General features: G+C 44.0%; 1 protein-coding gene across 1 annotated transcript; it reads left to right on the forward strand.

The window, feature by feature from the left end:
- Positions 1-802: 802 nt before the first annotated feature.
- LOC311141696 (leucyl-cystinyl aminopeptidase-like) lies at positions 803-25978 on the forward strand. Its single transcript, XM_084177112.1, has 22 exons — positions 803-1189; positions 7174-7268; positions 7432-7634; positions 7784-7895; positions 8065-8322; positions 9034-9224; positions 9411-9549; positions 9805-9939; positions 10072-10192; positions 10705-10856; positions 11042-11155; positions 11254-11391; positions 12996-13127; positions 17767-17927; positions 18004-18092; positions 18287-18470; positions 18771-18927; positions 19044-19228; positions 19566-19727; positions 21097-21237; positions 21459-21540; positions 21646-25978. Exons 1-22 carry the CDS (start codon positions 1168-1170, stop codon positions 21775-21777), a joined length of 3105 nt encoding a protein of 1034 aa, XP_084033238.1. The 5' UTR covers positions 803-1167; the 3' UTR covers positions 21778-25978.
- Positions 25979-26215: the final 237 nt, after the last annotated feature.

Genomic DNA, 26215 nt, shown 5'->3' on the forward strand with positions numbered 1-26215 from the left:
AGAGAGAGACAGACAGACAGACAGACAGGCAGGCAGGCAGGCAGGCAGGCAGGCAGGCAGGCAGGCAGGCAGGCAGGCAGGCAGACAGACAGACAGACAGACAGACAGACAGACAGACAGACAGACAGGACGGGCTCATAGTAATGACTGGAATGGAATCATGAAATGGTATTTAACACATCAAACACATGGTTTCCATTTATGCATAGTCACTTTAACTCTACCCACATGTACATATTACCTCAACTACCTCGACTAGCCGGTGCCCCCACACATTGATGCTGCACCGGTACCCCCCTGTATATAGCCTCCCTACTGTTATTTTATTTTACTTCTGCTATTTTTTTCTCAACACTTTTTTGTTGTTGTTTTATTTTACATTTTTATTAAAAAATATATTGCATTGTTGGTTAAGGGCTGTTGTATTCGGCGCATGTGGCAAATAACATTTAATCATTCAATTTACTCCATTCCAGCCATTATTATGAGCCACACTATGAGAACGTTTTATTTTTCCTGAGAATTGTGAAAGATGTAGCCTACCGATAACAATATGTGTATGAAGAGGATGTTCCCAATCCAGTACAATAAAATATCGTTGACACGCACACGAACAGGTGGTTGCAAGCAGAATTTCCCAATTTCTAGTTTGTTTTCACAGCAAGTGGTGGGGGGGTCTGTCTTTTTCATTACGAGCCACCACTCTTAGCCCCGCCCTGTCACAGCAGAGACCAATAGAATGCCGGTAAATACATGACAGAAAGCTGTCAACAACTGCCTGGACAGGAAGGGAATGGGAAGCTATCATTGAAATGCATGGCGAACAGTTTGTTGACAGGCTATCGTTCGGACGATTGACCATATTAATTAATTTTATTCCGTAAGCTAGTAACTTCACCAACTGTGACTCGTATTTATAGTTCTAATACGACAAAGCATGGAGAGGAAAGTTGTGGCCGCTAGCTAGTGTCAGAAGTTAAATAGCAGCCACGCTAGCTAGCCCACTTAGCCTGTACAGTCACCTGATCTGTAGCTACTGATAGCTAGTAGCATCAGATAGCTAGTCTGTGTGGTGGCGGAGTTTGGCCAGCCGTGGTTCTCTCGCCCTCCAGCGGGGTGTTGTTATCGGTGAAGTGAGGACAGTTCGGCTCGTCCAGATATCTTGTCATGGAGGACCCATTTGACAGTGGTAAGGAATGATTGGCGATGCTCGCGTATCTAACTAACTGCTACCCAGACTTTCTAGCCAGCCACATTCTCTGTAGTAGCTAGCAGTTTAGCTTGTAGTAAGGGGGTTAGCTAACTAGCCGAACGTTTCAAGTCAACAAATGTCAGGCTCTTGATAGCCAGGGAGCAGTTTTGGCAAACGGACTAATCAGCAATATATGCACTTATAATGATGGGTGTGTTATCTGATAGACGCCTGGCCTTTGAGGAACTTCAGCTAAATAGTTGATCTCTGCCCAGGTTCGCCTGAATAAACTGGGAGTCTCTTAGCTAGTTTTTCTAGGTTCTCAGTTTGTCGGTGTGACATTCACTTGGTGACACAAACACATTCCCCAGTCGGGTTGAGGTCAGGGTTGACTTTTGACTCTTGTCAGCTGAGGTGTTATTTATTTAGCTAGCCCATTAAAGGCTAACTAGATACGTATTAACGTTAGCCATCTAAAGAGCAGGAAATGGAAGTCTTATGGCAGCCCAGTTGCAGCTGATAGAAGAGTCTTACTGTTATCTGAGGGAAAATGGGAGCAAAAACTGTTTGATTGAGAAACTGAATTGCGCTGACACCCCATCCTCTTTTTATGTTTATTGGGACATTATTCTTTCCTTATTGTTCAGCCTTGTCCTACACTTTGCGCTACCCAGGAAAGTGAGGAAATCCAACTCAGATTGGCTTACATTTCTGCTAGTCAAAGATGCTATATCCTCTTGTTTTAGTTACTCAGGCCAGGCTAGGCCAAACTGTGTGTTAGTGTTATTTACAGTCTGACTGGTGGCTGCTTTAGCTCAGTTAGTTTGTTTATCTGTTGTAAAGGCACATTGAGCTGTTGGAGATTAACCTTGCTCTGTGCAATATTCACACTAGCAACTGCAGGTGACACTCCAGTTGGCCAGAGTTGCCTTTTTTAATTTCCTTTTAACTCACTCAACTGTGTGCTTGGTCAGGCCTGTGCGTTTTGATAGGGCTCCTTTTGTGGGGTGTGTGCTCAATCTGATAAGGACCAGCAGGTTCTTGCTGTAGGTTCAGTAGCACTGTACTCCCCTGCTGTAGCGCTCTGCTGTCTGCTTTATGGCTTTATAGCTTTAGTACCACAAATAAAGGGCTTCTGTCTGTTCAGATTGGAACACACACACACACACACACACACACACTGGTGGTCAATACAATCCATAATAGTAAATGGAAACACTACTTCTCAATAGACACTGCTATATTTCTCTCGGAGTGCTTTTGCCCAATTGAAACATATTCCAAGTATGTTATTTCATTAGCCTACTTCAATTCAGAATGCACAGGGCATACATGGAAAGCCTAACTGATGGGTGAATCCTGTCCTGGACACTGTGACTACAGTAGTATGGAACTGAAATACCCAGAGATTATTCCTTGTTCAGCTGACAAAGGTTGTTTTCACTAAAAGGCAGCCCAGAGGAGAGGCCTCTTGTCTGGCCTCATCTGCACTGAGGCCCCAGTTATACCTGGACTATTATGGATTGTATAGACCACCAGAGTGTGTGTGTCTGCCCGGGGTGAGCCTTGTCCCAGCACCACTATGGCCTCGAACTTCAGGTCTGTGTGGCTGTAGCTAAGTCATATAGGCTATAGGGTAAACATTTATGTCTGTGGCTCTGGATCTGTCTTTGTTTGTTTGATAAAAACAGGAAGAGTCTGGTGAGCTGCTGCTGACACATTCAGTTTCATTGCTGCATCAGCTGCAATGTTAGACCTTGCTGCATCAGTCTGAGGTGCTCTCATTGTGGTCTTAGTAACAGTTACCACATTTTTAGCACGGTCTCATTTGACACCATAATACTAGTTCTAACATGGTGTGATGGAAAATGTTATGTTGGTGCTTTTCTATTTATACATTTCTGTGTACTATGTTTGTGCTTTTCTAATAACCGTTTTCTGTGTTAATGCAAGTGACTGATTGAATGCCTGGGAGAAGTCCTCACTGTAGTATCTGCAATTTGGTAGTACGCCCAGACCCTTGTTTTGAGAACGAAATCTCAGTTTCAAGGTCTCAGCTAGGAGAGAAAAAGCCTTGTGAGGTATTGGTCTGCCACATGCATGAACCAGTATCGGTCGGTCACATGAATGATGGCAAACGTTAATGCTAAATTATTTATGAATAATTAATAAGCTAAATCATGAAAATATGACTTTCTGTGTAAGTATATAAGAGAACTAACGGGACTGCCCCAGGAGAGCTCCTGACAGACGTTCACTATGGTGCGTCAAGTTTGTTGGAACCTCTCCAGTTACCTGATAATAAACAATGATTCATTTAAGATTGACTTCGAGTGTCCCTGTGTAAGAATTTCCACAACAATTTGGCGTCACGAATATGATGATTGATTCTGCCTGCGGAGCTTTCCAGTGGGGGTCTGCGAGGAAAACTGGTGGCACATTTGATGAAGCTTGAGGGAAATTCCCTTCTGACAAAAAGACGACGAGACCCGCCCAGACCAGACCCTTACTGTGAGCTGCCCAGGAGGAGAGACATAATCCGCAAACAATTGAGTGACGGCAACTGATTTCAGTAAGTCAATTTTAAATGAATCTGTATAAAAATAAAAATAAAATCAAGGCGAGTAACGCATAAAAAGGTACCCATAGTCTTATAGAGAGAAGACTATTCACTAGTCTTATGAGAAGACTAGAGCGAGGGTGTAACGGTACCATGGAAAGCCCAGCTGAAAGCTGTCTGTAGGCATTTATGGATGCCTGATGAAGACCTAAGGGTTGAAACGTTGTTATAAATAAATATAATCTGGGAGCATGAGCAGCAGTGTGCGGCGTTTTCCTTTCTGTTTTTCATGAATTTGCCTACAACTCCAGCACCTGCAGAAAGTACCTGTATGTGCGTATGTTCTTCAGCTTTTCTGTAGGCATTTATAGGAAATGTCTACTTGGTCTGCAGCCACTACAAATAACACAAGGTGTTTTTGAATACGGGGTGTTATTTATATGTATAGGAAGTAGCGGCAAGAGAACCGTTGAAGATGCAAATGATGCATAGCAAGTAAGGACAAGAGAATCGTTGAAGATGCACATGGGTAGTAAGGGAGATTACCGAGTGAGTTTGGGAATAGTAATAAGTGAATGTGAAAGTTGTGTGATTGTGAGATATGACATATTAAGCTGATTGGAATTTGGATAACAAGATTGAAATATGGATAATAAGCTGATTTGAAAATTGGATAAGAGATTGAAAGTTAGCTATAATGTACTGAGTGAATGAGAGCTGTCAGGGGACTAGCTCCAGTGTGAATGTGAGCTGAGTTTTCCAGTTCTGTGTGAGAATAGTTTTTTCCATCTATAACGTTATCTAGGTGTTCCGTCCACCACCACCCATCGTAGTCTGGGACAACAAATAATAGCACATGGTGTTATTGGACATATGTATAGGAAGTAGCGGCCTATAGGCATTTCTGAATTGTTTATGTGATCTGGGACCACTGTCTCTGGGAGGCTAGAACCGTTGAAGATACATATGGTGCATACAGTGGGGAGAACAAGTATTTGATACACTGCCGATTTTGCAGGTTTTCCTACTTACAAAGCATGTAGAGGTCTGTAATTTTTATCATAGGTACACTTCAACTGTGAGAGACAGAATCTAAAACAAAAATCCAGAAAATCACATTGTATGATTTTTAAGTAATTAATTTGCATTTTATTGCATGACATAAGTATTTGATCACCTACCAACCAGTAAGAATTCCGGCTCTCACAGACCTGTTAGTTTTTCTTTAAGAAGCCCTCCTGTTCTCCACTCATTACCTGTATTAACTGCACCTGTTTGAACTCGTTACCTGTATAAAAGACACCTGTCCACACACTCAATCAAACAGACTCCAACCTCTCCACAATGGCCAAGACCAGAGAGCTGTGTAAGGACATCAGGGATAAAATTGTAGACCTGCACAAGGCTCGGATGGGCTACTGGACAATAGGCAAGCAGCTTGGTGAGAAGGCACCAACTGTTGGCGCAATTATTAGAAAATGGAAGAAGTTCAAGATGACGGTCAATCACCGCCCATCGATCTACAGGTTGTGAGCACTGACAGGAGAAGCCATTGAAAGATTTGAGAGGGTAACAGCCCCCGGACACTGATTTCCTCGATATGAAAGATATGCGTACCTCTCGGGCTGCTGTGCTGTGATCGTTGCTGCGGTGAGGAGGTGAAAACCTAAAGATTTATAACGTTATAAAGGGATTCTGTATGGAGATATGAAAGAAGATAGTATTATTCCCGAATATGCTGTTAAATAGAACAACTGGTGTGGTCCTCTGTAGCTCAGCTGGTAGAGCATGGCGCTTGTAACGCCAAGGTAGTGGGTTCGATCCCCGGGACCACCCATACACAAAAAATGTATGCACGCATGACTGTAAGTCGCTTTGGATAAAAGTGTCTGCTAAATGGCATATTATTATTTATTATTAAATATCTAAACCCCTCTATGAATAGAACACTAGTCTAAAGGAGGAATTGGTGAAGAAAAGTATACTGGGTTACTAGAGATGATAAAGTAACAATGGAGAAAATATAAATTATAATCATATACAACTTGCACACCCACACGTGGATGTACGTAAGTGGTGTAAAAAGTATTCAGTGCTCCCTTTATGGATCATTTAATAAAGGTAAGGTTAGAGCATTGTACGAGACTTGACTTACCCCTAACCAATACAACTATAAACAATGATTCATTTAAGATTGACTTTGAGTGTCCCTGTGTAAGTATTTCCACGACAATGGCATAATGTCTTTCTGGTCGGTGTAAGTCAGAAGAATCTGGAAAGGTTGCTATGGTTCTTATTTTGATCTGGGTTTTATTAAATATTTGCCAGCAGCATACCAACCTGCAACCCACTGCTGGCTAGCCTCTGAAGCTAAGCAGGGTTGGTCCCGGTCAGTCCCTGGATGGGAGACCAGATCCTGCTGGAAGTGTTGTTGGAGACCCAGTAGGAGGCACTCTTTCCTCTGGTCTAAAATAAAATATCCCAATGTCCCAGGGCAGTGATTGGGGACATTGCCCTGTGTAGTGTGCAGTCTTTCAGATGGGACATTAAATGGGTGTCCTGACTCTCTGTGGTCACTAAAGATCCCATGGCAGTTATCGTAAGAGTAGGGGTGTTAACCCTGGTCTCCTGGCTAAATTCCCAATCTGGCCCTCATACCATCATGGCCACCTAATCATCCCCAGTTTCCAATTGGCTCATTGATCCCCCCTCCTCTCCCCTGTAACTATTCCCCAGGTTGTTGCTGTAGATGATAGTGTGTTCTCAGTCAACATACCTGGTAAAATAAATAAATAATATTCAGCTCCGTATCTAGGCCTATTAATAGGTGCAGGACTCGCTGCAGACCTCAGGACTAGATCTACTACAGGAAGGGATAAACGCCAATGGCTTCAGTTAGCTTTCTCCTATTCACTCAGTCTAGGCAGCTGGGCCCTACCAACACGTATGCATGTTCTCACACAATGGAACACGCACTATAGAAGGTACTAGGTGTATGAGATGGCTTTGTTTAGTGTCGTCATTGGTTATGATGATACTGGCTAGCTATTCACTTACGCGCAACACCCGCTATTCACTGACACAGACTGGGACTTCAGGATACTAGTTGTGTGTGCGCTTTGTTTGGGCCCAGCCCTGAATTCACCCACCATTGAATCAGAACACACATAGGGGCTCAGTCCCTCTGCACGGTTTTATTACAGGAGAAAATGGGACCCTTTACAAAGAGGCACAATGGGACATTTTTTACAGTTTGACTACTGTTGTAATTATTATTGAATTAAATAGTTGACCATTTCTCTGTTTGTCTGAGGAGACACTGGGGAGAATCAATAGAAAGGGAGCTCCACGCACACATGCACATTTTATTGAACGCCTCTGTGTGTGTATTAACCTTTTGTTTGCTTGTGTGTGTAACCAGAGCGGGCATCCCTGCCCAGGCACATGATAGAGAACAGTATGTTTGAGGAGGAACCTGACGTGGTGGACCTGGCCAAAGACTCTACAGCCTTCCCGGTAATTACATACTATACAACACTGACATTAATCCATCCCCTCATCAATATTCCCTTTTCTTCTAACTGTTTATGTTTTTCCAGATTTTCATATCTTGCGTTCTCTCTTTTATTTTCTCTCTCTTTCTTCTCCCCTCTCTCTTTTTTCCACCTCCCTCCTCCAGGAGTTCCCAGCGTTGGACCCAGATGAGGTGGTGTACGAGCCCCGTAGCTCCCGTCTCCTGGTGCGAGGTCTGGGAGAAAACGACCTGGACGATGAGGAGGAGGACTATGAGTCATCAGCCCGCTTACTGGGCATGTCCTTCATGAACAGAAGCTCCGCCCGCAGTCCTAGCGCCTCCCCTTACATCAGACAGGCTCCACCCAGGTCCTTTTTTACTTTGAAAATCGCAACAAACTTTATTTAAAGTGCATTTAAATATGACAGACACTTTACAGTAAAATAGAAACAATGAAAGAAACAATACTAAAGATAAATATTTATAGATGAATAAATACTGTTTGTTTTTTGGCCAGGTCGTGTTCCCGCCCCTCGGCTCGTATGCTGGTGGTGGGCGTGTTCATCTTGGTACTGGTCACGTCCATGGCGATGGTTCTCTACTTCCTGCCTGGCTGTACCTTCACTAAGGTAGCTGTGTGTGTGTGTGTTGGAGTGTTGTGTGTGTGTGTGCTTGCGTTTGTGTGAGTGAAGAGTGTGCGGCTCCTGCATCGGCTTCCACAGCTACGGGAAGTGGCACCAGCCAGTGCCAAAAAGTGTGTGTGTGTGTATTCACTGTGTTGATCCTCACTCTCCCCAGGCTGGCTGTCCTAAGGCTAACTCCTCCACTCCTATGGAGCTGGTCTACCCTAACAGCACCAATGGGGAGCTGTTTCCTTGGAATGAGCTCCGCCTCCCAGCCAGTGTACGGCCTGTAAACTACGACCTTTCCCTGACCCCTAACCTGACTTCCATGACCTTCACCGGCCGCACCATCATCAACATGATTATACAACACGACACCAAGCGCATCGTTCTGCACAGCTCCGAGCTCAATATCATCAAGGCAACCTTTCAGGTAGCCAATGATCAGCTGTAGCATTTCTATTTAATCAGAAATAGTAATATTATCTGGTTAGAGTCCAGGCTCTGTCGCAGCCGGCCGCGACCGGGAGACCCATGGGCGGCGCAATATTGGCCTAGCGTCGTCCAGGGTAGGGGAGGGTTTGGCCGGCAGGGATGTTCTTGTCCCATCGCGCACTAGTGACTCCTGTGGCGGGCTGGGCGCAGTGCACGCTGACTCGGTCGCCAGGTGTACGGCGTTTCCTCCGACACATTGGTGCGGCTGGCTTCCGGGTTAAGCGGGCACTGTGTCAAGAAGTAGTGTGGCTCGGTTGGGTTGTGTTTCGGAGGACGCACGACTCTCGACCTTCGCCTCTCCCGCATCCGTACGGGAGTTGCAGCAATGGGACAAGACTGTAACTACCAATTGGATATCACGAAATTGGGGAGAAAAAGGGGGTAAAATACCCCCTCCCCAAAAAAAGACAAATAAAAAGAAATAGTTATATTATTGAAGACATAAGTCTGTATAGGTTTAGACTTTTAACTGTTATTATTCGTAGGTAACTTCCTTACTTGCAGTGTGAAGAGAGTAAGAGTTGCTTTCCCTGAGGAGATCAATTATGTTTTACTTAGCTTAATTATGTTTCCCTTGCTAAATAATGTTTTTACCTAGTTAGATTATGTTTCACCTTGTTAAATATTGTTTTTACTGTAACCCTTCCAGGTTGGAGAGGGTAAGAGTGTTGAGGTGAAGGTGTTGGAGTATAAGCCATGGCAGCAGATAGCTGTCAGCTTCCCAGAGGATCTGAAGGCAGGCCAGGTGTGTGTGTTAACATTGGACTACGCAGCTAACCTTTCACACACCTATGACGGCTTGTACAACAGCTCCTACAATGACAAGACTGGAGCCAAGAGGTATGTAAAACACTCTAAAAACTATTTACTAAAGTTTGCTCTAAAAATAACAACCTAACTTGCCGTGAATGCAGTGAGACACATTCTTTAACAGTGTGAAAACTTGACAGTGTTTGTTGACATGTAGTAAACTATAAGCCTAGTCCTTGCTCTCTGTGACTGTGAGTCATTCTATCCACCCCTCAGGGTCCTAGCTGCCACCCAGTTTGAGCCCCAGGCAGCCAGGAAGGCCTTCCCCTGTTTTGACGAGCCGGCTTTTAAAGCCACCTTCCTGGTCAGGATCACCAGAGAACCTGAATACATCACTCTGTCCAACATGCCCAAGGTACACTGTGTGTGTGTGTGAACATGCCCTCGTGAGTTTGCGTACGCCTGTGTATTTTAAGTTGTAAATATACATCAATACATTACGAAATGTATTGACATCAAGTGATTATTGGAGATGCTTGACATGAAGAATACCAGTGTGTAAACCATCTGTTAATGAAACTGTATGCACTAACTACTGTAAGTCGATCTGGTTAAGAGCGTCTGCTAAAGGACTAAAATATAAATGTTATATAACTGTTGTGTTTCCCAGGCTAAGACGACTACATTACCCAGCGGCCTGCTGGAGGATGAGTTTGAGCAGACTAGTGTTAATATGAGCACCTACCTGGTAGCCTTCATCGTAGCCAACTTCACCAGCGTCACTAGAAACGTCTCCAAAACACTGGTACGTACAGAGTCCCTGTCTCAATCTATTCACACTAGTTCTATGGCCTGCAACACACTAGAATGCAACTCTGTCTAACCCCCCATTTTTGGTTCTATTGTATTTATTCAATTTCTGTGGTGTGTGTTGCAGGTGTCAGTGTACTCTGTGCCAGAGAAGAAGGAACACACACACTATGCTCTGGACACTGCCTCCAGGTTGCTGCAGTTCTACAACACCTTATTTGAAATCGACTACCCTCTGAGAAAACTGGGTGAGAGGAGACACAGAAACACACAGACAGACAGACACTCAGCCCTCACACAATTAACTCAACTGATGAACACCTTTTACATCTAGTATGAATGCCAGAAGATTCATAAAAAAATGTGTGCGGGAAAAGTATAATGTTTTCAATAATGTGACACAAAATACACATTGGTATTCACCCCTCCACATTTCTGTCTCTCTCTCTCTCTCTCTCTCTCTCTCTCTCTCTCTCTCTCTCTCTCTCTCTCTCTCTCTCTCTCTCTCTCTCTCTCTCTCTCTCTCTCTCTCTCTCTCTCTCTCTCTCTCTCTCTCTCTCTCTCTCTCTCTCTCTCTCTCTCTCTCTCTCTCTCTCTCTCTCTCTCTCTCTCTCTCTCTCTCTCTCTCTCTCTCTCTCTCTCTCTCTCTCTCTCTCTCTCTCTCTCTCTCTCTCTCTCTCTCTCTCTCTCTCTCTCTCTCTCTCTCTCTCTCTCTCTCTCTCTCTCTACCCTTCCTCCCGGCTCTCTCCCCCTCCTCCAGACCTGGTTGCCATCCCAGACTTCCTGGCGGGAGCGATGGAGAACTGGGGTCTGATCACCTTCAGAGAGACTAGCCTTTTGGTACGAAACCAGTCCTCTTCTCTCGACAAACAACTCATCGCTAACGTCGTAGCCCACGAACTCGCTCACCAGGTGTGTGTGTGGATGATAACACTGTGATGGAACATATGTGTATGTACCTCATCAGTCGTAATGCTGTGTTGAGGTTTGGTTAAGAAGTGCTGTTGTTCTTATGCAGTTGCTTTAACAATGTCTAATGCTCCTATGATACTGTTATAAAGCTGTCGTAACACTGTTCTAATGCTGTTTTGTGTCAGTGGTTTGGGAACCTGGTGACGATGCGTTGGTGGAATGACCTGTGGCTGAACGAAGGCTTCGCCACCTACTGGCAGTACACGTCTCTAATGACAGAGTTCCCACAGCTATACCTAGTAAGTAGTAGCATGTCACACACGCATAAAAGTGCTGTGCAAGGGGTCAATGTAGATTTAAGATGATCGTGGTAGAATGACCTCTCTTCTGTCTCCAGGACAATGTGTTCCTGGAAGAGCGGTTCAAGGCAATGGCCAAAGATTCTCTGAACTCCTCCCACCCAGTCTCAGTATCGGCCCAGGTGACCACACCTGAACAGGTGTCTGAGATGTTTGACTCTATCACCTATGAGAAGGTACAGTCTTCGGCTTTACTTACAACTTAATTGATTAGTAGAGTGAACAATATACAATGAGGGAAAAAAGTATTTGATCCCCTGCTGATTTTGTATGTTTGCCCACTGACAAAGACATGATCAGTCTCATTGTAATGGTAGGTTTATTTGAACAGTGAGAGACAGAATTACAACAAAAAAATCCAGAAAAACGCATGTCAAAATGTTATAAATTGATTTGCATTTTAATGAGGGAAATAAGTATTTAACCCCTCTGCAAAACATGACTTAGTACTTGGTGGCAAATCCCTTGTTGGCAATCACAGAGGTCAGACGTTTCTTGTAGTTGGCCACCAGGTTTGCACACATCTCAGGAGGGATTTTGTCCCACTCCTCTTTGCAGATCTTCTCCAAGTCATTAAGGTTTCGAGCCTGACGTTTGGCAACTCGAACCTTCAGCTCCCTCCACAGATGTTCTATGGGATTAAGGTCTGGAGACTGGCTAGGCCACTCCAGGACCTTAATGTGCTTCTTCTTGAGCCACTCCTTTGTTGCCTTGGCCGTGTGTTTTGGGTCATTGTCATGCTGGAATACCCATCCACGACCCATTTTCAATGCCCTGGCTGAGGGAAGATTTGACGGTAGATGGCGCCGTCCATTGTCCCTTTGATGCGGTGAAGTTGTCCTATCCACTTAGCAGAAAAACACCCCCAAAGCATAATGTTTCCACCTCCATGTTTGACGGTGGGGATGGTGTTCTTGGGGTCATAGGCAGCATTCCTCCACCTCCAAACACGGCGAGTTGAGTTGATGCCAAAGAGCTCCATTTTGGTCTCATCTGACCACAACACTTTCACCCTGTTCTCCTCTGAATCATTCAGATGTTCATTGGCAAACTTCAAACGGGCCTGTATATGTGCTTTCTTGTTCTGGGCTGATTCCTCACCGTTCTCATTATCATTGCAACTCCACGAGGTGAGATCTTGCATGGAGCCCCAGGCCGAAGGAGATTGACAGTTTTTTTGTGATTCTTCCATTTGCGAATAATCGCACCAACTGTTGTCACCTTCTCACAAAGCTGCTTTGCAATGGTCTTGTAGCCCATTCCAGCCTTGTGTAGGTCTACAATCTTGTCCCTGACATCCTTGGATAGCTCTTTGGTCTTGGTCATGGTGGAGAGTTTGGAATCTGATTGATTGATTGCTTCTGTGGACAGGTGTCTTTTTATACAGGTAACAAACTGAGATTAGTAGCACTCCCTTTAAGAATGTGCTCCTAATCTCAGCTCGTTACCTGTATAAAAGACACCTGGGAGCCAGAAATCTTTCTGATTGAGAGGGGGTCAAATACTTATTTCCCTCATTAAAATGCAAATCAATTTATAACATTTTTGACATGCGTTTTTCTGGATTTTTTAGTTGTTATTCTGTCTCTCACTGTTCAAATAAACCTACCATTAAAATTATAGACTGATCATTTCTTTGTCAGTGGGCAAACGTACAAAATCAGCAGGGGATCAAATACTTTTTTCCCTCACTGTAGAATCCTATGGTCACAGCAGTGATGTGTGTGTGTGTTGTCTTTGTGTGATCACATCAGTAATGTGTGTGTGTGTGTGTCTCTAGGGTGCGTCCCTCCTGCTGATGTTGAGCTCCACTCTGCCAGACGGTCAGTTCAGGAAAGGACTCATCAACTACCTGAATAAATACAACGGATCTAACACTGTTACTGATGACCTCTGGAACAGCATCACACAGGTAGGTGTAGTCTGTCTGAGACACCCTGTCTCTTACATTCATCTCTGTTTCCTGATTAGTTATTTTCACGGGTTCTTTATTTTGCGTCTGCAAAATCTGGCGTCACACCCTTCCCCTTTTCACAACATCACCCTGTCTGTGTATTGTGTGGAGGTGTCTTGTCTATTGGATTAGTACTATTGATGGTGATGATGCTCCATCTTTCTCTGGCCCAATGTGATGAGTAGGAATATTAGTAGTAGGGCTGTCCCCGACTAAAATAAATATTGGTTGACCGAGAGTCGTCTGTTCTTTCAACCAAACGATTGGTAGATATTTTTAAACGTGTATTTTTCCATATACAGTGGGGAGAACAAGTATTTGATACACTGCCGATTTTGCAGGTTTTCCTACTTACAAAGCATGTAGAGGTCTAATTTTTTATCATAGGTACACTTCAACTGTGAGAGACGGAATCTAAAACAAAAATCCAGAAAATCACATTGTATGATTTTTAAGTAATTAATTAGCATTTTATTGCATGACATAAGTATTTGATACATCAGAAAATCAGAACTTAATATTTGGTACAGAAACCTTTGTTTGCAATTACAGAGATCATACGTTTCCTGTAGGTCTTGACCAGGTTTGCACACACTGCAGAATGGATTTTGCCCCACTCCTCCATACAGACCTTCTCCAGATCCTTCAGGTTTCGGGGCTGTCGCTGGGCAATACGGACTTTCAGCTCCCTCCAAAGATTTTCTATTGGGTTCAGGTCTGGAGACTGGCTAGGCCACTCCAGGACCTTGAGATGCATCTTACGGAGCCACTGCTTAGTTGCCCTGGCTGTGTGTTTTGAGTCGTTGTCATGCTGGAAGACCCAGCCACGACCCATCTTCAATGCTCTTACTGAGGGAAGGAGGTTGTTGGCCAAGATCTCGCGATACATGGCCCCATCCATCCTCCCCTCAATACGGTGCAGTCATCCTGTCCCCTTTGCAGAAAAGCATCCCCAAAGAATGATGTTTCCACCTCCATGCTTCACGGTTGGGATGGTGTTCTTGGGGTTGTACTCATCCTTCTTCTTCCTCCAAACACGGCGAGTGGAGTTTAGACCAAAAAGCTCTATTTTTGTCTCATCAGACCACATGACCTTCTCCCATTCCTCCTCTGGATCATCCAGATGGTCATTGGCAAACTTCAGACGGGCCTGGACATGCGCGGCTTGAGCAGGGGGACCTTGCGTGCGCTGCAGGATTTTAATCCATGACGGCGTAGTGTTACACTAATGGTTTTCTTTGAGACTGTGGTCCCAGCTCTCTTCAGGTCATTGACCAGGTCCTGCCGTGTAGTTCTGGGCTGATCCCTTACCTTCCTCATGATCATTGATGCCCCACGAGGTGAGCTCTTGCATGGAGCCCCAGACCGAGGGTGATTGACCGTCATCTTGAACTTCTTCCATTTTCTAATAATTGCGCCAACAGTTGTTGCCTTCTCACCAAGCTGCTTGCCTATTGTCCTGTAGCCCATCCCAGCCTTGTGCAGGTCTACAATTTTACCCCTGATGTCCTTACACAGCTCTCTGGTCTTGGCCATTGTGGAGAGGTTGGAGTCTGTTTGATTGAGTGTGTGGACAGGTGTCTTTTATACAGGTAACGAGTTCAAACAGGTGCAGTTAATACAGGTAATGAGTGGAGAACAGGAGGGCTTCTTAAAGAAAAACTAACATGTCTGTGAGAGCTGGAATTCTTACTGGTTGGTAGGTGATCAAATACTTATGTCATGCAATAAAATGCAAATGAATTACTTAAAAATCATACAATGTAATTTTCTGGATTTTTGTCTCTCACAGTTGAAGTGTACCTATGATAAAAATTACAGACCTCTACATGCTTTGTAAGTAGGAAAACCTGCAAAATCAGCAGTGTATCAAATACTTGTTCTCCCCACTGTATATGTAGACTACTGAGCTTGTCTGATGCTTTAAGCACTGCGATTAAAAATTAAGACACAAAGAACTAAAGAGGAAACCAGAGATCAATAAAGCCTAACCAGAATAAAAATAAACTGTTCCCGATACGACCCTCCTCCTCCCGCTGCCTGCTGCTGCTGGCCTTCGCAGATTCTGCCGTTACGCTACTTAAGTTGCCGGTAATAGGCTACACCAGCAGTCGGCAACCTTTTCCATTTGGAGTGCCAAGTTATCGTACCATTTCTACTGATCTGCGTGCCAGTTATATGATTTTCATATGCAAAAATATATGTAAATGAAAATGATACAAATCTAAAAGTAACTTATATTGCCATTGCCACTATCTACAAATAGCCTACATAAAGCCAACAAATAAAAACATTGCAGCTCGCAGGTAGAAAATATCCTGATAAAAATAAATATCCTATAAATCACAATGGCTATGCATGGCCTGTCTGCAAGGAACTTGAAACATTGTGTCCGCTATTAACTTGGTCTGGCCCTGAAGCTCGTGCTAGCAAACTTGCAACATTGTATAAAATATTCTGGGCCCTCAGTGCCAGTGAGCTCCAGACAGACAGCCACAGCTGTAGGCTATTTTTGCAAGGGATAAGAAGGGATAAGAAGTAATCAGGTAGGCTTTTTTTTATGACATTTCCACCGGATCAAAGCATGATTTTTTTTCTACGCCTTTCATGCTAAGTGGTTATCGAAAGGGAGAGAGCTGGGAAGATTTTTCAAATAGGCTACGTTGAGGAACTATTGTCATTCTCAATGGATGTAAAAACAGACTTTGTTTACTTGCTGTAAAAAAAAAATATTTGAGAGGCTCCACAGTGATGGTGAGTTAAGACAATCAGAAATAGTATCAGATCCCCAACTGGGCACATTTATAAGCCCATGTTTGCGCGTAGGCCCGGTAGCCTAGACCTACTTCTTCTATGTGTAGTCAGGTGCGTGTCCATACTCAAGATTGACAGGAGCGCTCCATACAAAAGACAATTAATAAATTGACAACTCGTAAATGGAATGAAATAAACCAAAACTGTGTAGCCCAGGTTGTGCGCTTTACAAACGTGTCCACTCCTACAATGCCAACGGTAAGACTGTAATAATAATATATTGAATGCATTAACAGAAATTACTGTAACCAAACAAACATTGTAGATTCAAAATTATGGTAATTAAGGATAAATGTACTACTGGTGATACTGGTGTGCCTCCGCAATGGATTAGTCCACTCAGAGAGGCGTGAATCAGACAGTCTTGTGTGTCATATATATATATATATATATATATATATATATATATATATATATATATATATATATATATATATATATATATATATATATATATATATATTTTTTTTTTTTTTTTATATACACTACATGTATGTGGACACCTGCTCATCAAACATCTCATTCCAAAATCATGGGCATTAATATGGAGTTGGTCCCCCCTTTGCTGCTATAACAGCCTCCGCTGTTCTGGGAAGGGTTTCCAATAGATGTTGGAACATTGCTGCGGGGACTTGCTTCCTGAGGCCAAGGCACTGATGTTGGGTGATTAGGCTTGGCTCACAGTCGGCGTTCCAATTCATCCCAAAGGTGTTCGATGGGGTTGAGGTTAGGGCTCTGTGCAGACCAGTCAAGTTCTTCCACACCGATCACCGATCTCGACAAACCATTTCTGTATGGACCTCGCTTTGTACACGGTGGCATTGTCATGCTGAAACAGGAAAGGGCCTTGCCCAAACTGTTGCCACAAATTTGGAAGCACTAGAATGTCATTGTATGCTGTAGTATTAAGATTTCCCTTCACTGGAACTAAGGGGCCTAGTCCGAACCATGAAAAATAGCCCCAGACCATTATTCCTCCTCCACCAAAATTTGCGGTTGGCACTATGTATTCGGGCAGGTAGCGTTCTCCTGGCACCTGCCAAACCCAAAACCATCATTCCAGAGAACGCATTTCCACTGCTCCAGAGTCCAATGGAGGCGAGCTTTACACCACTCCAGCCGATGCTTGGCATTGCACATGGTGATTTTAGGCTTGTGTGCGGCTGCTCGGCCATGGAAACCCATCTCATGAAGCTCCCGATGAACAGTTATTGTGCTGACATTGCTTCCAGAGGCAGTTTGGAACTCGGTAGTGAGTGTTGCAACCGAAGACAGACGATTTTTATGCGCTTCAGCACTCGGCGGTCCCGTTCTGTGAGCTTGTGTGGCTTACCACTTCGCGGCTGAGCCGTTGTTGTTCCTAGATGTTTCCACTTCACAATAACAGCACTTCCAGTTGACCGGGGCAGCTCTAGCAGGGCAGAAATTTGACGAATTGACTTGTTGGAAAGGTGGCATCCTATGACGGTGCCGCGTTGAAAGTCACTAAGCTCTTCAGTAAGGCCATTCTACTGCCAATGTTTGTCTATGGAGATTGCATGACTGTGTGCTCAATTTTTATACACCTGTCAGCAACGGGTTTAGCTGAAATCCACTAATTTGAAGGGGTGTCCACATACTTTTGTATATATAGTGTATTTGCCACTGCTCAACTAAAAAAATCTCGATCGTCCAACAGCCTATTGACCAAACAATCGACCAGTTGATGAAATGGTGTCAGCCCTAATTAGTAGACGTATTTGTTAAATGTATCATTGATGATTATTGGTTCTGGATGTGCCAGGCCCAAGTGCTTCCCCAGCAGGAGAGTGTGTCAGACATGATGAGAACATGGACGCTGCAGAAAGGCTTCCCATTGGTCACCGTCAGCCGCAAGGGTGGTGAGGTGACCCTCACACAGGAACCCTTCTTGCTCTCCGCAGACAACGCCACATACACCTCCAGGTGAGATGCACGCACGTACGCACGCACACGAGCACACACACAAACAAACACACCAACCTTTTTTTTGTGTCCTCAGCCTGTGGCACATCCCAGTGACGTACGTGAATGACAGCTGTAGCTCCGCCCCTTCCTGCAGACAGATGTTCACTCTGAGGAATAAGACCGGTATAACACAGACAACGTCTGTACATTCAGCTGGGTAGCTGTCTGTTAGTTTGATTGTTTTGCATTGTCTAGTTCATTTGTCAGGCTTGTGATACATTTATAGTAGGTAGTGATTTTTTGGCCTGCTGGTTGTATGCTCTGAGGTAAGAGCATGATCATGTGTTTGAGTGCATTGTTCTGTGTTTCCCTCTTAGCGACTCTGAAGGTGTCAGAGAGTGTTAAGTGGCTGAAGTTGAACTACATGAACACAGGCTTCTATATAGTTCACTATGGAGACGAGGGCTGGGCAGCTCTCATAGACGCTCTAAAGACTGACGTCAACACACTCACACCCCACGACCGCGCTTCGCTCATACACAACATCTTCTCCCTGTCCAGGTCAGTGTTTGTGTTTGTACTGTGGCATGGTACTCAATGGACGGGATTTCATTATATTTTTTTAAGTGGCCGTTGCTGTAGAAAAATAATGTGTTCTCAGTCAACCTACCTGGTAAAATAAGGGGTCTTAAATAGATTAATTGGAGGCCTGTCTTAATACTCTGCCTGAACTTGGACGATTACTTGAACATGTCTATATGTTAGATGTTTTGGATGCTCAACTGAACAGACAACGGACACAAATAGACTAAATTGATTAGAATCTGTTATCTATTCATTTTCTTCTCTTCCTGTCATCAGGCTGGGTCATGTGTCCTTCCGTCAGGTTCTCAGTCTGTTGGACTATACTACCAATGAGACTGAGACTGCTCCTCTGACAGAGGCCCTATCACAGCTCAGCTCTGTCTACAGACTACTGGACAAGAGACAGGAGCTAGGACTGGTGGCCCGCATGAAGGTACACACACACACACACACACACTCTAGATTGTCAGGTACCTTGTTCTGGGGCCTAGTCCCACCAGTTGGGACAAACTGACTGTGCTAACCTTCTCTTTGTAATGTGTGTTCCAGGCCTACATCTTGGGTCATTTTGGCCCTCTGATGGACAGTCAGGACTGGGGAGAGCAGGAGAGTGTCTCCAGTCAGGAGCTGAGGTCAGCCTTGCTAGAGATGGCATGTAGTCTTGGACGGCAGAACTGTACTGAACAGGCCACGGCCCTCTACGAACAGTGGACCAACTCAAACCAAACCAATCGGTACACACAGGGACTGACTGAAAATTGTTCAAACAATGGAGTAAAACAGGATAATATTTTGGGTTCTGATGGGGTAGGACAGTTGAACTACGCTCATGAGGCATTTATAAGTTATATTCTTCAATAATCAATGGGCATATATAATTAATATAGAAGTTCAAAAATGGATGTGTCTATCGTAGATTGCCCCTTTATGGATATAAACAAGGCTTGCTCATTTAAAAAATATATACTTTTTGATATTTTGGCCGCCATTGTCTTCATCAGAAATGAGTAAAGCTAGTGATCTGTTCTATAGTGATCTTATGGTGATCTAGTGATGTGTTGTCTCTTCCAGCATCCCAGGTGATCTTCAGCGAGTGGTGTTCTCTGTAGCAGCCCTGTCTGACGCTGGTTGGCTGTCTCTGCTGGACACCTACAGACACACCATTGACGACTCTGAGAAACGCAAGATACTGCAGGCCCTCGCCTCCACACAGGACCCACGACACATCGTATGGTGAGGGAGACCGTGTGTGTGTGTGTGGGGGGGAGGGGACCATTGGTAGAGGTCTTCACGGATCCACCTGTACCCGACTGGGTCGGATCTGATATGATTGTCTCAGGTATGTGTAATTTTAACTGACCTGTCCGGAAGAGCCCATACAGATCCTAACACGACTGCTGCAGTAGAGAGAGAGAGAGACATTTTATCATTTATGCTGCTGCTCTTTGCTTTTCACAAGAGTGGCGCATGTAGCTTGTTGTTGGCCAATCATGTCATCAAATCGGCAATAGGCTACAGTCAGAGCCTCCGTGTGGGGCAAAAGTTAGGAGATATGTAATCAATGGAAGATGGAATTAAAATGATGGCATGGAAAGTTAAAGGAGAAGGATGAGCTACAACCACCAAGAGCCAACAGGTAGGCTGCTACTTTATATTCTGAATGGAGTTGTTGTTGTTTGTAACTGTGTAGGACGAGAACGCGCATGCAGCTTCAATTAGCCTAGATGGCTAGTTAACTAGCTTCTCCTGGTTTGATGCAGGACAGGTACTACGTAATCATATTAGATTATAAATAACCTAGCTACAGTATGGCAGCTATTAGTCTACTATATTGCACGAGTCGGCTTGGTTGGTTGATGTCTCACCCTCCCTCCTCCCTGTTCCCTGTGTCACTCGCACAGCACGGCCCCTGCTAGAGCGTCACCTCTCTCTACCTCCTGTCCATCACGCTTTATCACCTCCGGTTAATAAAGTAGCTTAAAAATGGATTTTTCTGCTGCTTCACACACATATAAAGTAGCAGCCTACCTGTTGGCTCTTGGTGGTTGTAGCTCATCCTTCTCCTTTAACTTTCCATGCCATCATTTTAATTCCATCTTCCATTGATTACATATCTCCTAACTTTTGCCCCACACGGAGGCTCTGACTGTAGCCTATTGCCGATTTGATGACATGATTGGCCAACAACAAGCTACATGCGCCACTCTTGTGAAAAGCAAAGAGCAGCAGCATAAATGATAAAATGTCTCTCTCTCTGCTTCCCACACTCGGATTGGATCGGACCGGGTCTGGATCCGACCAGGTCTATATGGAACAGGTCTAGTTGTCCTCGGGTCCGTTCGGAACGTGTCTAGATTTAAAACAATAATTCATGCATATTGGGTCCGGATGGGAATGCTCCAGGTCCATTTCGGAACGAAAGGGTACTTTATCAATCAATATACAGACAATTAACTTGCCAACTAAACCTCTACCCAGAGGTTGTGCTGAGAGTCGTGCTGTAATTAAGCTGTACTCAAGCTGTGCTAAAGCTGTGCCCAGATATGTTTGTAGCAGCCTGTGGTGTGTGTCTCTGCAACACTCTAAAAACCTCCTCCTCCAGGATTCTGAGTGAGGGGCTCGAGGGAGGGATTATCCATACACAGGAGCTGCCATTGGTCATCAGCACTGTGAGCGACCGCTTCGCTGGCCACTTGTTCGTCTGGGACTTTGTCAAAGAGAGCTGGGACAGGATCATAGAGAAGTGAGTGCCTCTAAAGAATAAGATGAATTATAAGTTTACATACTTACATCGTCAACATACAGAAAAATGGACACAAAAACAATACAGTCTCCCGATCAGAATCTATGGGCCTGTTTTGATTGCATGATGTGGAGATGTGGCCTGTTTGGATTGGCTGTTGTGGAGATGTGGCCTGTTTTGATTGGCTGTATCTGTGTGTGTGTGTGTGTGTGTGTGTGTAGGTTTCCAGTGGGGTCCTATCCCATCCAGAGCATCATCAAGTCCACCACCTCCCAGTTCTCCACTCAGACACACCTGGAGGAGGTGAGCTTACACCTCAGAACCATGCCGACTGTATATCATGTGTCTGTGTATCAGATGCGTAGTGTGTGTATGTGTCCTCTTCTCTCATGTCAACTGTCTGTGTAGGTCCAGGGTTTCTTCTCCAGACTGAAGGAGCGGGGGTCTCAGATGTGTAGTGTCCAGGAGGCTTTAGAGACCATCAGACTGAACCAGCACTGGATGGACAGGAACCTCGCAACACTCAGACAATGGCTCTAACAAGGCCGCTTGGCAACTGTCGCCCCCGGCAACCCGCTCTGGGGACCGTGTTGGCATGGCAACAGCAATGTTTGCACTATCGTAGGGCTTGTCTCAAATGACCTCCTATTCCCCTTTTTGTTACTTTTTTTTCAACTACTTTTCGCTAGGGATGGGCACGGTTAAACCAATATCCGGATATACGGACAGATGATAGTATTCGATTACTTGAGTGTTCATTTTTAGAAGAATCAAAATTGGAGGCCTATTTTAGCAATGGAAAAAGCTTTGTCTAAAATAAATTATGCAAGGCAACAGTAAACATGTTGTCCCCCACAAATGATGCATCATTCTAAATGGCGGAAAATCCATCATGGCTGACCTTATGGGTCCCTGAGGCAAATGTGTTCGTTTTGAGAAGAGGAACCTCTGTACCGAATGTCATGGGATTTTTTAGGTCAAACGGGGTGAGGGGCGTGACCTTTCAATGTTTTTGCATTTTCAATCTCTTGTTATAGCGCCACCATCTGGCCAATCAGTGTAATTTTGTAAATGCTGGATCTCTATGGCAATACGCATTATTCACCCAAGTTTCTTCAATCGGGCCAGTGCTATCTGAAATATTGCACGTAACGAACGTACGTACGACAGATCCACAGTCCCCTCTCCAATTTCATCGTGGGGGACAATTATCCTTGGGACATTTTTACCTACAAGGATATATAGGTAACTGCCAAAATATAGGACACACCAATATAGTGTCTTAATAGGGCGTTGGGCCACCACGAGCCGCCAGAACAGCTTCAATGCACATTGGCGTAGATTCTACAAGTGTCTGGAACTCTATTGGAGGGATGCGACACCATTCTTCCATGAGAAATTCTATAATTTGGTATTTTGTTGATGGTGGTGGAAAACGCTGTCTCAAGCGCTGCTCCAGAATCTCCCATAAGTGTTCAAATGGGTTGAGAACGGGTGACTGAGACCCACCCACACCCTTTAAATCCCCTATGCTCCTTTGAGACCCCTCTTTCAAAGGAATAGATCTCTTCTAGCCATGGTTGCCAAAATAATGGGCAACTGGGCATTTCTATACATGACCCTAAGCATGATGGGATGTTAATTGCTTAATTAACTCAGGAACCACACCTGTGTGGAAGCACCTGCTTTTAATATACTTTGTATCCCTCATTTACTCAAGTGTTTTCTGTATGTTGGCAGTTACCTGTACCATGACATTTGAAATTCTTATTTTAATAAAACAAACTTTTGAATGTAGCTAGTTTTTATAACGGTGTGTTGAGCTGCTGCGCATTTAGCCCTCCATGCTGCCCTGACATCGGTATGCTATTTTCCCCACTTCAAATAGCAATTACAGGCACTCATCTGAGTTTCCACAATACCTGACAGATCATTGCAAAACACTCACCAGAAAACCTTTTTGTAACAGAATCAGTTCTATCTTGGTGAAAATCTGACTTCTCTTTCACTGTTGCTGTTAGCCAAACTACCAGAGAAAAGCAGAATGTCCGCTGTTTACATCTGCCATGTGCATTTACATCATTCTAATTGGTAGACAGTCAATATCCGGATATCCGAAAAAGTATCATGATATTATTTGAATAGTAAAATAATTTAAAATGCCCATCCCTACTTTTCGCAATGATCAGAAGTAGTGCACTATACTGTATGGGGAACATGGTGTTATTTTAGGCTTGTCCTATGTGTTGTTGTATCTAGCTCAGGGTGTCTCTTTTAGATTGTGTGTCTGACCCCGCATCAGTTTAACTTCAACTCCTCTCTCTTTCTCTATGCTGTCGAGCAAACTTCACCTACAGCTTTCACCACAAAACCATGCGTGGATACAGCAGCCGTCTCTCTTTCAAACTCGACGTGCTTCACATTGTATGGAGGTAACTCACCCCTTCCACCACCACATAGTGTATATGTAGCATCCACCTGAGAAATAAGGAAAGGGAATACAGGAAGAGAACATGCTGTTTGTCATGAACGTTGGTCACATGTCATCAGTATGCGTCACCTGCGAAACTCATGGTGCAATGACTAACTGCTCTCTCAGGCCCTGGCCCTGACACCAACCTCCACATGACTGTCCTACTGTCTGGGAGCAGTGGGGAGATGGGAGAATGTCTGTTGGGCTACAGAGCTGACACACAATGCAAAGGGGTTAGGTGACAGTGTAGACAGCAGGCTACCCAGGCTTCAGCCAGAACATGTACAGCTACAAGTTACATGTTGAAGGAAAATGAAAATACCTTCTCACTGTTTAGATGCTCCCAATGTTCCACTGTACATTTCCACCACTGTAGGTCTTTTATTTAGACCTCAAGAAGTATTGGTTGGATAGTAGAAACGTTGCTGAGACGTTGTTTGATTAATCTTGAAGCATCTAACCCCCCCCAGCACTCCCTGTGAGCACTTATTCTGTTGATGTAACTTTCATTGTTACACTTTGACAGTTAAAGGAAAACTCCATCCAAAAACGACCTTTTGGTATTTATTTCATTAGTCCATTGTTGATATAGTCCCAAAACCGCTTTTCCACTTTTCCTTTGCGTAAGGGCAATCTGTGTACAGAATATTTCACTCTCACAATGCTTGTAAAGATGTCATTATTACTACTCCTATCTCTAGCTTTCTTTTTGCTCGTCCTATTTTGTGTGTGCAGATCTTTCACTTATTTTTTAAAGTTTGGTTTCTGTTGTGTATATAGTGTGTATTGTGTGACGCCACATAGACCTAAGAGTCCCGGTCAAATGCTTTTAATGGTTTTGTTTTTACTAAACAACGATGTGTACTGATTAATGTTGGATCACTTCAATGCCTCATGGTCGTATATGGCAGGGTGAACGTGCCCTAGTACTACTCAACTGATTCAAATAACCAACTCATCATCAAGGGTTGGGTGGATGTATCATTATGGGTTTCAGTCTAAGATGGTAATAATGACTTATTTTAAGATACCAATGTATCAGGGTTGCCTGATTGTCTGTCTCTTCCATTAAAGGACTTGACAGTGAGTGACCCAACAGTGTTGCGTCTGTAGAGCTGGGTAGAGTAGTTTTCTTAGCCGTGTCTGTAGTCCAACAGTGTGGATAATCGGAAAGTAATTTCACCAGTTTAAGTCCTCTGTGATTGGTTAGCCTGGCTCAGTGTGGGCTAGGTTACATTGGCTCACTGTGTAATTGACTCACCTGTTGTTGACTCTGCGTAATTGTTTCAGCCTCCCGGGCTGGCACTGGTAGAAGTTCCCTGTAGGAACAGATCTAGGGTCAGTTACCCCCTCAATGCCAATGCAGACCTTAACCAAACATGGAGCTGACCTTGGATTAGTGTCTAGGAGTAACTTTGTGCTACCTCCTCTCTGCTGCAGCAGCGCTGGCTCCAGTGGTCAACCACTGAATGTCCTGAAGGAAGTCTTCTATTACATGACAACATGACCAATGACTATTTGAGTGTCTAGCTAGCTCCTCTTCTAATCTAAAGCCTTATATGTCTGTATGTGTCCTGTTGGTACTGGCTCATTCTGAAGGAGGATTTACTTCACTGTCCCACTCTGAATGTTATGATGTCATGTTGAAAATGAGAGGTCTATAAAATAACATATGTTAGCTTTGGTGCAGAATTGTGAATCATTGTTGATTTTAGATGTTAGTCAGTCATTCACTCACTCACCAGAAAACAGCCCGTACTGTACCTCAGAGCTCAGGGAGATATGTTAGTAACTGTTAACTCTTCACTGAACCTACTGCCATAAAGCCTACCTAACACTGCTACAAAGATGACATAACATGTTATAACCAGTCATCATGACAGCTAATGCAATCTCATGAAAACTGACTTCACACTAACATAACTCAAACTATTATTTAGGTTTGTTGGTTAGATTAGCCAAAGCCTACATCATACATAATGACTGCTTATTATGTTTTCTATGTCATTCTTATGACAGTGTTATAATGCCTTATGACAGATGGTTTAGGTGAAGTGTATGAAGACCCAGATGGAGGTGGCATGTCGCCAGGCTGTAGCCCGTCTCTAGATTATGATTGTATGCTAGTGTATTCCTATGCCAAGCCCACCTTGAGATTGTTGCTCATCATTTTAAACTTTTTTAGCACTGGGGTTGAATGATGCTGAAAAATATCAGGCTCTTCATGCCATGAAAAAAATATGAATAAAAGTGTTTTCTGGACTTTCATTGCTCTGTGTTTGTGTTCAGCAGTAAAAGTCTTAGCTTGGAACTTATCCAAATGTGCTGCAGATAGGAATGTAATGTAGACTACACAGAGCTAGGGTTGTTAGGACTGTACGGTTAATTACACAACTAATAAGTATGGAGAAAAAAAAATATGTATGCACTCACTAACTGTAAGTCGCTCTGGATAAGAGCGTCTGCTAAATGACTAAAATGTAAATGTAAAACTAGACCACCAGA

This window comes from Coregonus lavaretus, assembly GCF_964263955.1.
Source record: "Coregonus lavaretus genome assembly, chromosome: 14".
NCBI lineage: Eukaryota > Metazoa > Chordata > Actinopteri > Salmoniformes > Salmonidae > Coregonus > Coregonus lavaretus.

What these genes read in the sequence shown, in the direction of transcription:
- LOC311141696 (XM_084177112.1), top strand. Translation starts at nt 1,168, where the DNA reads ATGGAGGACCCATTTGACAGTG. An exon ending in AAGACTCTACAGCCTTCCCG is followed by an intron (nt 7,269 to 7,431) that starts GTAATTACATAC and finishes TCCCTCCTCCAG; the next exon opens with GAGTTCCCAGCGTTGGACCC. An exon ending in AACATCTTCTCCCTGTCCAG is followed by an intron (nt 18,471 to 18,770) that starts GTCAGTGTTTGT and finishes TCCTGTCATCAG; the next exon opens with GCTGGGTCATGTGTCCTTCC.